Genomic DNA, 15,338 nt, shown 5'->3' on the forward strand with positions numbered 1-15,338 from the left:
TACCTCGTCAGATTTCAAAATACAAAAACTCACTGGTTAACCCTTTCTGAGTGGAGCATTCTCATGATAAATAGCATGCCAGCCATTCATGGAGAGAGTGATAGAGAGAGAGAGAATGAAAGAAAGAAGTAGCCTACCTTACATTTGTTGTGACCATTACCATATGTTTCCTTCGAATCATGACTTAGCCCTACATGACCATGTTCATTTAAGTATACTCTTTTGATCCCGTGAGGGAAATGTATTATGTTCAACACAGGCCAACTTAATCAGGACTCATGTCTCAGATATCAAAATGTGTGATTTCACCAAAAGTCTGGATGAAATCAAGCGAAATCTTCACCTGTGAGAGGAAACAAATAAACCAGAGATACTGAGAATGGTTTTGACATCTGTGTTTTTATTGGGAAAATGCACATACGGAGGAACCATGTAGGCCTATGAGAAATAAAGGTTATGTGGGTTTACAGTATGTGACAGATGACAAGTCATGGTAACAATCCACAAACGTTAGTCTCAGATTCCCTGTAATTACATGATTTATTCCAAAAACACAAATCAGCTACTCACAAAACTATATGGAATACACTGTACTAATGTTCATCTTGAATTGTCATCCATTTTTTGTTTGATAGTTAGAGCATTTAAGACTCCTGCAGCAACTATTCAGCAGTATATGGACAAGGCCTATTTTGTCACAATAACATGCCAGCTGACACATAAACCCACTTTTTATGACCACAGACAGTACCAATGACATCTCAAGATGCACCCAAAATATTGGAAAACACTGGAGTCCCCCCTGTAGCAGAAACTGGAGGGCTTACAATTTTCACAAGTACTTTGAGAATCCAGCCCCAGATTCAGATTTCAGTTCAAGTTTATACAAAAGGAAACTGATCATTTTCTAACAGAAGCCATTTTGTAAGAGAAAAAACAAAGCGGTGAAGAGGGTAATGTGGGTATAGTTTTTTTTCGGGACAGCGCTAGGTTACCAGGTGGCATTACTTAATTACAGAGGTCAGTCAAAAAAAGTCAGAACTGAAATTAGGCATTTGAAATGAATAAAAAATCTCACATTTTTCTGATGATTACTGACAACATACTTTGCTTACTTACAGTGCTGCAAGTAAACAGCTTGATGGTGAAATTAAATACACCATGACTGCAAAAATGTACATTTATTAGATATCGATAAACATTTAAAAACTGAAATGATTCAACATTAACAGACTAAAATCAAAATGAAAACTCAGCTATGCAAGGTCACTTGCCCTCAAATTTCTTTAAGTACATAATGTTGCAGTTGGAAGAAGACCAGGACGGGAGTGTGTGTGTGTGCCTTAGCATATCTGCTCTACCACATATTGTATACATATATAACAAGCCCCAAAACATCTTTGGAGGAAACTAAGAGACTTTTAATGACATTTGACATTCCTGTCAAAATAAAAGTCAATTTTTGCGCTACGATATCTTATCATAGCTAATGAGAACGTCTGCTCTGAAAACTCCCACCCTGTGGATGACAGGAGAAGCACATGTGCACATGAGGGATTATCTCACTGATATGGTTTTGGTCTGTGAGGGGAGAGGGGAGGGGGGTGTGGGGGTTCTGTACAGTGCTTAAGAAGTAGAATATGTCAGGAAAAAGGTTTGAAATGAGCTGCGTGTGACTGAAAACTCCTTCATTCAAGTGTATTATTTTTCACTTTTGGTCATAATCTACACTCCACACCACAGACATAAAACACAGACCTTTGGGATAATGGAGAAAAATAATACAATACATTATCGCAAATGCTTTTTGTTATATTATACAGATGCTCAGTATCAGTCTTTCCTAGTTAATTTTGACTGTTTTAAATGTATGTTGAAATGTGAACCTGCTGATAGTAGTAATAGAATGTCAGAATCATAAACAGAGTGAATCTCATTAGCTTAAAAACTGGGAGAGTATTTTGATTGAATAAGTTAATATATCATGATAAATCCCATCTTTTAAATGCCCAGTAGAATGGCTCAAGTACTGTAATACTATAGAACTGTGGAACTTCTAATAAACTACACCCCTACAACAGACACACCTATACACATACACACAAACATAAAGTGCAAAATGATAATAAAGGTAATGTGACAGATGGTCCTGTAACAAGTGCAAACAAAAATAATAAAATATATTTTAAAAAAATAATAATAATAAAAAAAAAATACTACTATGTAACAGGCAACTGATGCTGGAAAACAAACAATCTGTACTACAATTTCCCATCAAAACATGTGCACCACCATGTTGTAAGTGAAGTTATTTCAAAAACAGAAAGCCACATGTGCATCATTTCATTCGAGTGGTTCATAGATGCAGTGTCTATTTCAATTACTTATTTTTCTCTCAAGGGGTTAATAATACCACTGGGTATGACTATGAAAAAGCAATAAAAAGACAGATTTCTGTTGCAGCCAGGTTAGCTTCTCCGTAATATGCCTGGGTATTAGGCTGTGCAAAATCCACACAAAGATCTTTTCATTGAAGATCTCATTCAGCCTTATGGAATGAAGGAAGTAGGCATATGTCTGAACATATATATGATGGTCTCAACTTGATCTTGACATAAAATAAATTAAACTAACATAAAAACAAAATTAAACAAAATCAAAATACCTCAAATTCCAATGGAGTCCTGCTCATTCTTAAATTTTAAAATTCAAGGAATTCCTTAGCACATTTTTCAGTATCTGAGATACGAATGTCCTCCTCCTCATAGTCGTCAAAGTTGCTGGTGTCCCCTGGTCCTCGGCACTTTGGTATAATGGGGGCCTCCACCTAGGAAATGGACATGATTAGTATGTACTGTAATACGTAAGAATTGTAAAATGAACGTAAGGAATGTAAAATGCAGCAATAAGCATTTACCCCTTATTGTCAATTTTCAACATACTGTGTTATCCCTTTAGCATCATTTTACCATGTGCAGGGTTCCATGAAAAATGATGCTAAGTGGAACCCAGTACGCTGAAGCCTGCTGAAAGGGGTAATTTTTCTGCTCAGTACCACAAAGTTACATAATGCAATAGCAAGCATTCTGGATGCACGCTGTCAATGGCAGACACCATTCTCCCTGTTATAAGTCAGTGTATAATTAACTTTAGTTTGAAACCATTCTTTGAGGGTAAAATAACTGCAGTGTTGTTCATATGATGGCACGTATGGAAATAAATAGTGGCACACACCTTCCTCTCATAGATGGCAATCCAATCAGTTGTTGAAAACCACTTGTGGTTTTTGATGTCGTTGACTCCGTTCTTCAGGTTTCCAAAGCGCTTTGTCAGGTCCACCTGAAGCAGGTTCCGAAGCAGGTCCTTCAGGTCTGAACTAAAGTGGGATGGGAATCGTACCTGTAACAGCAGGAGAAATCACAGAAATCTCAAATAACGTTTACTTTGAAGTGTACCTTCATAATACAACCTGCAAATCAGAGTGTAAACTCAGTCAGCATATAGTTTACAGTACCTTGCCGGACACAATTTTCTCATAGATCTGAATGGGCTGGTCAGCAAAGAAGGGTGGGTATCCTGCTGCCATTTCATAGATCAGAACACCCAATGCCCACCAATCCACAGCTTTATTGTAGCCCTATTGGACAAACAAAGAATGACAAAAGCATTAATTAAAGATTGTAATGAAGAACCAAAACCTGATTTAAGGCCAACTTTCATGTGTACTGTACTTAACAGACTCTGTCCTTACCTTGCTAAGGATGATTTCTGGGGCCAGGTACTCTGGAGTCCCACACAAGGTCCAGGTTCTACCTTTTACTCTTTTGGCAAAACCAAAGTCTGTGACCTGAAACAGAAAATCATTATGGAAGTGATTTACCCCAAGCAACTCCAGAGTGTTGAAAGAATGGACATTCAGTCAAGAGTATATACCTAGAATGGACTATTTAGTCATCTAGTGTTAGAAAAGAAGAATTCTGTTCACATATTCAGTCTTATATTCATAAAGGCAACCACTGATGTTTAGTTTGATAGTGGAATATGGCATTCAATTTGTGTAAGCTAGTGTGTGTGTGTGTGTGTGAGAGAGAGAGATACACATATGTTTTAAAAAAATCTGAGTGATTGATGTCCAAATATAAGATCCTCTTCACAAAAAATGACCATATAGTCTATAGAGAAGAAAACTGTTGGATTGATGATTTACCTGAATGTATCCTTGTTGGTCGATGAGAAGGTTTTCAGGTTTCAGGTCTCTATAGATGAGGTCTAACGAGTGGAGGTACTCAAACGTAAGAACTATCTGTGCTGCATAAAACCTGGCATGGTGTTCACTGGAACACACAGGGGGAGATACACAGTAAGCACAGACAACTAACTGGCTCACAACAGATGGAAAAAGCATTTCTTTACAACATCAGAGAGGTTTGAATTAGAGTTAATGTAAATGATCCACAGTTGAATGAGGATCGAATCTAATTAAGGTAGCTAGCTGTTTACCTGAACCTTCCAATTCGCCTCAAGTGTGAGAACATTTCCCCACCTGGAACATACTCCATCACCATGTACAAATTGGAGTTGTCCTAAAAATGTTTGACAAAAGACTATTAATGGACAGTTTCATTCACACAGTAACAGAATTAGGGGTAAACTGCAATGCACAATTCCTATTCTGCTTATTATACATATATACTGTGTGCCAGCCTATGAATGCTTCATAGCACAGTGTAACATGAAGGCACTGCATTCCCACTAAGCTTTCATACAGGAAACACTTTGAATGCTGGCTCACTCTTCATTTGTATCCACTATCAGTCTTAAATACATTATGTGTGCATCTTGTATACATCGTGTACATAGAATGACACATGCACGCTAATGTTAATGTTTTTTATCCTGATGTGTGTGTGTGTGAATTGTTAAATTGTTGAACTGTTTTCAGACATGTCCTCCGCACTATATGCGGATCTTTGTCAAATGGATGTCTGACCCTTTGGGTGATTCAGATATGATGCTTACATGCGGACATTATGCGGACATTATGTGTGAACGACACCGACGCACATGAACAGAATCTCTGCATGTTATTCGCTTTGTTCAGATATGAGCTCATTCACATAATGTCCGTCCGAAACTAGGAGGGGAGTAGTGTAAGTTCAGAGTTCCAAATGTTGGGATATGTTGTTCAGATATACGGCCCAACCGCTTGATATATGCGCAGAACATGCAGACTTACACGTATGTCTGAAAGCAGCTAATGTGTCTGCTGCTTCTGATTCTCTCCTCTCACTTCCCTTCTATCCCCCCATACCCCTTTCAATACAATTTCTGGACTGGTGCAATAGAAACAGAAATGCTGAACGATAAAGAGGCCGTTGTAAAAGCTTCACGCCACCTGGGGAGTGCTCTTCCCGCAATGCTACCTGGGTAGCCCCAATCAGATGGGCCCCCATCATGAGATAGGATCTTCTCAAGGTTCCTTCCCGTTAAAAGGGACTGTTCTGCTCACCAGTCACTTAAGTGTTTGCTCTAGGGGGCTCTAGGGGGTGTGTGCACTCTTAAAACAGCACAAACTGTGTTAGAAACGACAAAAACTGTGTTCTCCCTATCTGGACATAGGGATGTGTTAAAAAAACAACACAAGTTGTGTTATTTTCAACACATCCGTTTTATGATTTGCTTTAGGGGTCTCAGCCTTGTTACTGTTTCATCTGTGCTATATGAATAAAATTGAGTTGGGCTGAATTGAAATAGCCAAACACAGGTTTTCAAACCTGCAGGATATTGACATCTCATTTTGAAGGTGTAGTCCAGCCCTCACAACAGGGTAATGACAGTGTTTAACTAGTATGTCTTTTTCAAAGTCTCCATAATTAAAAAAAAAAAAAAAGAAAAAAACAATACTTGACTAACGGTAATCATAGACTATGCTATGCTGAACTCTTACCTTGAAGGAATACTCCAGTCTTACAAGAAATGGGAAGGACACTGCTTGCAATATTTTCTTTTCATTTAAGGTGTGCTCTATCTGCTTCAACTTCACCACCTTGGGAAGAGATTTGAAGAAAAGATCAATTCAATCTAACTTCAATTTAACTTGCTATAAAATGACAGAGAGAAGAAACTTTCTTGCACTCTTTTGATTGGCTGAAATTAGGACTCTGGGAAATATATGCTGGAAAAACAAACAGAATGAACATACTTTCTGTTTGTCCAGAATCTTCATTGCATAGTACTTGTCTGTAGCGCGATACTTCACCAGCATAACGCGTCCGAAGGAGCCTGTGCCAAGAGTTTTCAGTCTGTCAAAGTCATCGAGTCGCGTTGTGCTCTAGAGGAAAGATCACAGAGGCTAGCACACTTCAGACTTCACGTCAGTCAAAACGAAGTGACAAAATCACATGTATGTGGTGTGGTGGCTGTGTGTGAGGAGGTTAAGTGCGTGGGGTCGTGCTATCAGAAAGTGGGTTAGATAGATGAGCTATACAGGCCTATACACATCAGATAAGACTTGGACTGTAAGGCTACATGACTTTAGCTGTCTTTGAGAATAATTACAAGAGCGACATCATGACAGTTCTACAAAAGGAAAAAGAGTAATGTCAGTTGTGAAGTATAACTGCATGTTTATTTGACTTAACCTTAAGTTAAGTAAATTGAAAGTGTGATGTGTCTAGGGGCCTGTAGGAGTCTATTGACAAACGTGAGCTACTACCGCTTCTGATGTAATTTTAACTACAAGGTACTAACAAAATCATTATGAGTTTGATCAAAATATGTTTCATGTTTGAAAACATAATATTTGGGGCTTGCTGAATTCTGTTCTCTTGCACATAAGGGTCACTTCAGTTTCACTACACACACACAGATGGTGCCAAGTTTAAACTGCATATTTTGAAGATGAGAGAGAGACACATCTTAGACAGAAGGGCTGAATGTACAGAAAGTAGGTATACCAACAACCATCATAACAGCTAAATTACTGCTTATGTTATAGTCATATTCTGTGGCACACTATTGTAAAATATTATTCTACTAATGTGTGTTTCATGTGAATCAATGGGTTTCATTAGTGACAGATGAAAAAAAAAAAAAAAAACACAAATATGAATTTATGTAAAAGTGTAACAATGGACCTAAAAACTCACCGTACTGTCATAGAGACATGCCTACAATTCAGTGAATTCCTACTTAAACTTTTGCTTTGAGTTAGGCCTCACACCTTCAGAACCACAGCCTTTAATATTATGAGTCACTATTTTCGATAAAAACATTTTTACATTCAGACAATAGTTACAAACTATGTATTACAGCAAATTTCCTTGCAATTAAATGATTACATACAAGATTATATTGTTTAGCTGAGTAAAGACTGATGGCTGGATATAGAGACAATAACACTTCCTTAAGTCAAATACATACATGCCTCTTAAGCTTTTCAAACCTACAATTGACTATTGACCATATCTGAGCAGCTCTACAGTATGCGTATTGCAACGCAGAAAATGTTTAATAAAGTATAATTTACAGGTGCATCTCAACACATTACAATATCATGGAAAAGCCCATTGCCCTGCACATCGGATTATAGAGAGATATTTTGAGATTCTGGATTTTTGATTTCCATGAACTGTAAACCGTGTTTTTTTTCAACCGTAATCATCAAGATTATTCTTTAGAAATATTTCACTGTATGTGTAATGAATCTAGATTATATAAAAGAAATACATTATTGGAAAAATTCCACTTGTCCATGATATTCTATTTTTTTAAGATGCACCTGTACAGTATGTCTATACATGTATTATTTTACCTGGGGTGGACATTCCCATTTCTTTAAAAAGTCTTCTTTGGCTTTGGCTAAGAACTCTTTCACTAAAGGAGAGAAAAAAACATACATTAACAGGTGACGTTGAAAGGTATGGATAAGGGAAAACTTTGTAAGGTATGGATAAGGGAAAACGGCTACAAATTCCTAAAATATTGAAGTTATGTAAAACATACAAGGTTAAGAACACACAGAGATTTCTAACAAGTAATGAGTCCAGGTATCCAGCACCTGTCATTGCTTGTAGACTAGCTAATAAATGCATAGCACACAGATAATAACAGGAAGCTCTATGACCTGCCTTCTAGTGTTGATGTGTGAGACATAGTGATGTAACATCATTCCAGCAAAGAGTTTTCCAACACACTTTACATGATAATATTCTTATGAGGTCACCTGCTTTTGGTTACCAGTACAAAATGCTAGCCAGCCCCCCCCCCCCCAATTCAAATTACCGTACAGATTGTTGTTTTGGTCCGTTTCATTAAATACAGCTATACATTCAACCATTTAAGGTTCTGAAGCCTCCTACCCTTCTCAGTAACAAAACTACCACTTTATCACTTCAAAAAAGAAATAAGAAGGGTTTTCCTCATGGTCAACTACCTGCTGTTCAAGAGATCTATCCAAACATAACTACCTGCTGTTCAAGGGAGCTAACCTCATAGGAGAGAAACAGACTGGTGGTAGTGAAGTGAAATCTTTGCTGGAATGTTCCTTAAAAATGAAAATCCAAGAGATTTCTCAATTTGTCTGACAATTTCATCTCCACCCAAAGTCCTGTGGATAGACGTTTTGCTGAATAAGCAATCTCACTGACAAGCCTGACAATCTGTGCCCTTGAACAGGCTATTGGTGCACTGAAGTAATGTGATCATACTTTTAACATGCTATACATGCTACAATTTAGTGCAGCTCATGGAAGGAAAAAAAGCATACCAAACAGTTCTGAAGATCAACAAGCGTTTGCATGAGAAGGAGAGGAAAGAGACAGCAGAAGAACACATACAAGTTAAAGTGAGACACATGGGGAAATATGCAGAGGTACACCAGCAGACGGCAATTTTATACAGAGACATACAAATGGAAACTTTCTTTCTTTTTTTCAAAAACCTGTCCAGCCACTGTCTGCAAAGAACAGAAGTCATTTGGGGAGGTCTTTGTCTATGTGGTTAACTGAACACTTCCTGTCTCTTCCTGAGTGCAGTTACAAGTTACATATGAAACTATATCTGAGCTTTATATATTTAATGACTGGAAACATTGGTAAATAAAATGACTAATATAAATCCTGGAAGAAGCATTAGCACATATGAAGTGAGACCATCCAATAGCAACTGAGTAACTCATGTGTGATATTCAAAGCAAACACATATTGGTGGATCTCCACCCATTTCTATCTCTGTTGAAACAGAAAGGAATGCTAAAAATAAAATAAGAACCAGTACAATTAAAACCATATATACACATACGTATATTCATCCATGCAAGGTATGATGTGAAGAAAGACTGTGAAGATCCGAAAATGTCTATTTTTACTATTTGTAAGGACAGAGCACATTTGCTATGAATGCTAGTTTTATGTATTAACCCTGTGAATGAAAACAGCTAATTTCATATACTGGAGACAAATTAGGAAAACTGAACATGGAAATAATAAAAAAAATAAAGCACAGTCAATGTAACAAAATGAAGACGCAGTACCAGATGTTCTATGCGTACGTACTTGCTCTGTCCCAACTCACGGTGTACTCTGAGAAAAGAGGTCCTTCATTTTCTTGCGATTTTTGTTCTTGGCTTCCCTTCCGGTACTTAAAAAAGCGGCTTGCCAACACATCTAGCTTTTGGAGAGCCGTGTTAGTGCCCACCGACTGGCCAAAGTTTGGATCTTTCCCTTGGGCCATGAACTCACGCTTTTCCAGGAGTGCTTCCACCAAAGCAATGAATAGAAGCTGCAAGTGGCCTAGTCTGAACGGCGCACACTTCCTGTTTTGATGTAGGCCTAGGCCTATTTGCAAGACTCTTCAGTTAACCATACGCGCGTGGTTGGTTGTGCTTCCGGACAATGATAATGCACCTTTTTTTTCCTTTTCACTACAGGATAATTAGTTCTGATGAACTAAACATAAAGATTAAGCTAGATATGCTGCTGAGCCCCATGTTCCAGAAATACAACTCTGCAACACTGCAACTAAAAATCATAAAAATGAACCATTCTTTAATCTTTAGGTATATAGACTAGAACAATCTTTGGCTCAGACACTGTCATTAGGTCAGTACTGAGAGAGCAAAATGCTGATTACAGTTTTTCTCAGTCGCTTTGGTGCATTTTCTGTTTTTGAGACAACAATTTGTCTCAAACTAATTAGTGCAAACTGCACCAAATAGTGGTTTACTGGCAAAAGTGAGTATCTTGCTCAAAATATTTATGTCTCAAAAGCAAGTATTTATTCCAATGAAACTGTCAGTTTATTCTGCCGGTTTATTCTGCAAGTATTTTTTAAATTTAGACATTAATGTGTGACGGGATTGATTGCAAGAAACTGGATAAGTTTCAAAGTTTTTACAATACTCTACTGTTCGTATGTCAAGCTGTTGACAGACATTGTTACAGTTACAGAAAAATTTACCACAACACATAAGAAACACACCTTGGGCAGAACTGTGCACCACTGTAAAGATTTACTGTATAGGCCTTTCCATACATGTTTACGTCCCTGTCTGCTGGGACTGAAATGTATGAAATGTGCTCGACAAACTATGACAACTAGTTTTGGATGTAATGACTCAAGCAATCAAGTAAGGCCTATTTGTTTTATGGGGTGACTATTCCACATGGAATCAGTATAGTGCATTTTGACCAACATGATATTGGAAATGTAAAAAACAGCAGACATTTACATGTATTCATTTAGCTGATGCTTTTATCCAAAGTGACTTATAGCGATAGAATAACATTTAAGCTACAGAGCTACAGCTACAGCAATACAATAACATTTAAGCTACAGTGCAAAGGAGACCATATACTGTAGCTAGGAATAACCACAGCAGACATTTATACACAATTGGTTGCATATAGGGCTGGGATAAACGATTATTTTTTAAACGATTAATCTAGCGATTATTTTTTCGATGCATCAATTAATCTAACGATTCATTTTTTCAGTCGATTTCGATTCGATTAGCGATTATCTCCCCATTAATTCACTAATAGCAACTTATACATCTGAATGAAAAAACATGAATTCTTTAAATTATATCTGAATGAAAAAACATGAATTCTTTAACATTGTAATATATGTTTATTGCTCTTAAGATTCCAAAATAAAAGACTATACAAGTGCAAAATAATGCATTCTTAGTCAGAGGTAGCATTCAATAAAGTTCAGTAGTGTATGTCTAATTGAGTGCCTGTCATTTTAAGACGTTTAACACAGTTAAAAGGCTGCTGATGTGTGGATGCAATTCATAACGTAGTTAGTTCAAATAACGGGTTGTTCTTCTCCTTTGGACAAGCACTTTTGAGTCTTGGAAAACACTTTTCCATTTACATCGGGATTTTGCAAACATTCAGAGTCAATAAAATGAGCCCTGCATGAGTAACGAATACAAGCAGCAAGCAGTAAGCATGCTAAACTTGACATCCAAACAGTATTCTAACGTTAGCTTTGAGATACTGCTTGATTGCATACTGTAACTTAACTTAGTTTAGTCTCCTCAATGTACTATGTTGCGATAAGACCTTAGCAGAATTTACTTTAACGCAGCAGTTTTGAACAAATTTGTGCAGCATGGTCACGATGCTAAGCGGATTTAATAGCAATTTAGCCCACTGTGTTCTATGCAGTGCTTCTATGTGGCAACAACAATCGTGAATATTTTGTTAAATGCACATGCAGAGAAGGAGCGTCTATGAGGAGGAGCAGCGAGCTCATTACGAGAGAGCGGGCGGGTGCGAGGAAAGGCTGTGTGAGTAAAAAGTGCAGCTCAATGAAATTATTTTATCTTATCTTTAATTTAAATAGTAGGCCTACAACATAGAACATCAATGTGTGGTGCCCAGCCACAGATTAGTCAACGTATGGAAAACACTGAAGGTGTAAAATTAAAAATATTTAGCAGCACACGTTATGCTTGACGAATCGACGCTCATATTTTGCGTCGACATCATCGATTACGTCGACGCGTTGTCCCAGCCCTAGTTGCATAGATGTTCTAAAGCACTTGGTGTTTGTTAAAGATTGGGAGAAATTCCTTTTATGATGTGCACAAGTGACAAGATGATATATGGAGTTTGAACAAGCAGTTTTGATAATTTTCATTCCGATCTGACAAATGCACCAAAGTGGCTGAGAAAAACTGTAAAAATGTAGGCCTATACTAATTGTTGCTTCGGATATGAGCATGTGAAATGAGTATGGAAAATGTAAATAAAAATACAAAAACATAGTCTAACCTGGTCTCCCATTTTAACGTCAAAGCAATGCAACCCCCAGTTGTACTGTTATTTCAATAACATTTGACAAGTGATAATAAGCAAAATAACCTCCCAGGGATAGGCTGAGTGGAAAAGGATCTGCCTGGTATCTGGGTAGATTTATGTGATTGGAGTATTTTTAATCTCAAAATAACAGGAACGGGAACACGGACACTAACAGGAACATTATCAGATTAAATAAACTGTTTCTTCTAACATTAATTTCTTATCAAAATAATCAGAGAACTGAGAGGGAGAAAGAGAGAACATCCATCAGCATCTCCAAAATATTCGACTCACCTAATTATTATTGTTTACATGACTTAGCCATGCTATTGCATGTATTTTAATTTATAGACCTAGGCATATTTCATATTAGAATCATTCTTCTACTTTATTCCAAAACTACCCCTGGTTAGCATTCAAAGAATAAACACATGTACACACACTCTGAGTTGTGACCAGATATTATTTAGCACAGAAAGCAAAATTAGCAGCTTGTGTTACTTGCGTTACAACCATCAACCATCTATCTATGGTATCAGTCCAGAACACACACATAAGCCTCTCCCTCTTTGAGATGGCCCACTGAAAAACCTGAGAGGAACTAGCATACACTACAACTGAAAACATCCTCCAATACACAAGACATTTTAAAACATCATCCTGAAACAATTTACAGTATAGCCTACTGATCTATACAAATACATGACAGCTTATCAAAAATTTTATTTTTTGTACCTTTTTCATAACCTAATGTAACACATTTCTTATCATGAATGGCGATTGCAAAAATGTATATGAAGCATAGTGAGACTTTAATGTTAATAGAAGACTTGCTAATGTAGGCCTAACATTTGTACCCCAGTCTCTGTGCATTTCTGACTTTACATCAATTGTCAATTATTTAATATGCATCCAGTAAGCTACTCTCTACTTTGTGTGTGACACATCTTCACAAAAATAAGATTGCAATATTATTTTAAGGTTATTCAAGCAAAACAATAGTGAAGCACAGCTGCCACATGTCTGACACATAAATACTTCTCAGCATCGCAAGGGTACATGCAACTTACTAGCCTCACACTCAACAATTATTTATATTTTTCAAGTAGGTGTTAGCATTTTAAGTAGACTGATTCCTCTGCTGTCCTTCATGTACTGCTATCTCAAGTCATGCAAGTTCACATAGCCTCAGGGCCTGGGTCAAGTAAATGAAGCATGCAGCATCTGTAACACTGCAACATTTAACCACATTTCTACATTTCTTCTTAAATGGCTGATTAAGGCTTGAGTGGAAGCCAGGGCCTTAACACAGACCAAACCGTGACACCCCCTATACTGGATCAATGGCATATTACTACTGATAGTTCGTGGGCCAGGTGGTTTTCAGAATGGAAAGGTGGCTAGCTGACCAAATTTAGGCCCACTGGTAACTTTATGACGTCAAACCAGAATTGCCTAAAAGGGCATCTCTGTAGCAAGCAACCTGTCACTGATAGCTCGCTAGCTATGTGCAAGTATTGGTATGAGAATCCAACATATCAAACGTTGGTTGGCTCACATGTAACGTTAACGCTATACATTCTGATCAACCGTATGAACGTGCAAAATAACATCATAAGAGATGTTTGTTTACCTACATAACCCCGGTCAACAGTACAGTATTGGAAAGCAGACACGACATTTCACTCATTTTATCTGACGTGCAGATATTATTTGGATGTCAGACTCATATGGCACTTCGGTTAGCTAGCATCAGTCTAACTCACCACTTTCTAGTTCGTTGCCTCTTTTGGCGGTTGCGGCGTTTCCCATAATGCACAAGTTAAGATGAAAAGACAGCAAATAAACAGAGGTCTCGGTGAAGAGAAGAGTGGGTCTTGTTACAGCTTTATTTTCTCGTCCTCAGGTAGCCCGCTAGTCCACCCAAAATCAATTGCTGCAAGTAGCCAGCCACCTTCATTAAATGTTAGCCGGGTAGCTGGCTAGCTAGCTACCCGAAAAATCGACTGTGTGGATCCAACTCGCAACACAAAATAATAGCTCGTGATTGATTCATTGATGAAGACAGCTCATCAAGCCTGGCATCACTTAACATTGTATACATTGACAGAATTCCATAACTGAGTTAACCTCAGCTACCACCAGAAAGTGGTGGGGTAGCTAGCTAGTTTGACACTATCAATGAAAACAGTGAGCAAACGTTAGCTGTCTAAGCTTAGCTTCCTCCTAAACAAATCTATGAAGCCCACAGCGGACATGACGCTACGCTCTGACGTCACAGTCGTCAATGAACGCAAAAGGGCATGTTCTTCATGAGCGGGGTCTCGCCATGGAAATTAAGGTTTGAATGGGTGCTGTTGGTAAACAACAATAGTCAAAACTTGATTACAACCACATACAAGTCATCTGGGCTGTAAACTACATGCGCCATACACAAATATTCAGCACACGTGAATGAAGCAAATTACGTTTTGAAGAAGGACAAACACTAGGGAATTGCTATCATGCCATAGGCCTAAAATTACTCTTTCAAGATGTTAACATCTTTAATGTTAAAATATTCAAAGTGAATTGTACAATAATCTCCAGTTTGAGCCAACCTGACTTTCTTTGTGGAAAAAAAGCAACATGCCACACAAACTGTTCAGTGCTTTGGGAAATAAGTTTGTCCTATGTGGATGCAAGGGGCACACAAATTGTAGACCTATCTTGCAGTGGCAACATCAGGTTTTGCCTGCCTTTGTCGGTTTTATGTGTAGGCTTATGCAGAATGTATTGTTGATAATTGTTTGATCTCCTCTGCATTGACTCCTCATTGTTTTAAGGCACTTTGAATTCATGCATGTGATAAATGAATAAATGTAAATGTATAATTTTGTGTATGCATCTCCATCTCCATGACATTTAAGTTGCTACATTTGAACATCATTTGTGCATGTGGCATATCATTTGTCCTCAATTTGTTGACATCAGGTGAGGTGAGTATTACCATCTGCAGACTACAAATTGACAAAATAAAATGTTTGC

The 15,338-nt window shown here is 37.7% G+C and overlaps 1 protein-coding gene across 3 annotated transcripts; it reads right to left on the reverse strand.

The window, feature by feature from the left end:
* Window positions 1-380: 380 nt before the first annotated feature.
* Window positions 381-14,518, reverse strand: prkacba (protein kinase, cAMP-dependent, catalytic, beta a). Of its 3 annotated transcripts, XM_076278057.1 has the most exons (11): window positions 9,555-9,818; window positions 7,814-7,875; window positions 6,203-6,331; window positions 5,948-6,046; window positions 4,501-4,583; window positions 4,208-4,334; window positions 3,752-3,847; window positions 3,515-3,637; window positions 3,235-3,399; window positions 2,666-2,827; window positions 381-2,548 (listed from the first exon to the last, which is right to left on the reverse strand). In XM_076278057.1, the coding sequence occupies exons 1-10, from the start codon at window positions 9,730-9,732 to the stop codon at window positions 2,702-2,704; spliced, it is 1,188 nt and encodes a 395-aa protein (XP_076134172.1). In that variant the 5' UTR covers window positions 9,733-9,818; the 3' UTR covers window positions 381-2,548; window positions 2,666-2,701. The 3 variants fall into 3 exon arrangements, with proteins under 3 accessions (XP_076134172.1, XP_076134173.1, XP_076134171.1); XM_076278058.1 differs by lacking the exon at window positions 9,555-9,818 and adding an exon at window positions 14,078-14,518 and having other exon boundaries at window positions 381-2,827; XM_076278056.1 differs by having other exon boundaries at window positions 381-2,827.
* Between the last annotated feature and the right edge of the window lie 820 nt (window positions 14,519-15,338).

The sequence above is a fragment of the Alosa pseudoharengus genome, unplaced genomic scaffold (assembly GCF_046254945.1).
Source record: "Alosa pseudoharengus isolate Yale_2024_CS ecotype anadromous, Long Island Sound unplaced genomic scaffold, YU_APseudo_1.1 YU_APseudo_1.1_scf_11, whole genome shotgun sequence".
In the NCBI taxonomy this organism is placed as follows: domain Eukaryota; kingdom Metazoa; phylum Chordata; class Actinopteri; order Clupeiformes; family Clupeidae; genus Alosa; species Alosa pseudoharengus.

Bases quoted from the DNA above. Each gene is read 5' to 3' on its own strand.
- prkacba (XM_076278057.1), bottom strand. From the start codon at position 9,732: ATGGCCCAAGGGAAAGATCCAAACTTTGGCCAGTCGGTGGGCACTAAC. The intron at 3,848-4,207 runs GTAAATCATCAA...TTTCTGTTTCAG, and splicing joins ACCAACAAGGATACATTCAG to GTCACAGACTTTGGTTTTGC. The intron at 3,638-3,751 runs GTAAGGACAGAG...TTTGTCCAATAG, and splicing joins CAGAAATCATCCTTAGCAAG to GGCTACAATAAAGCTGTGGA.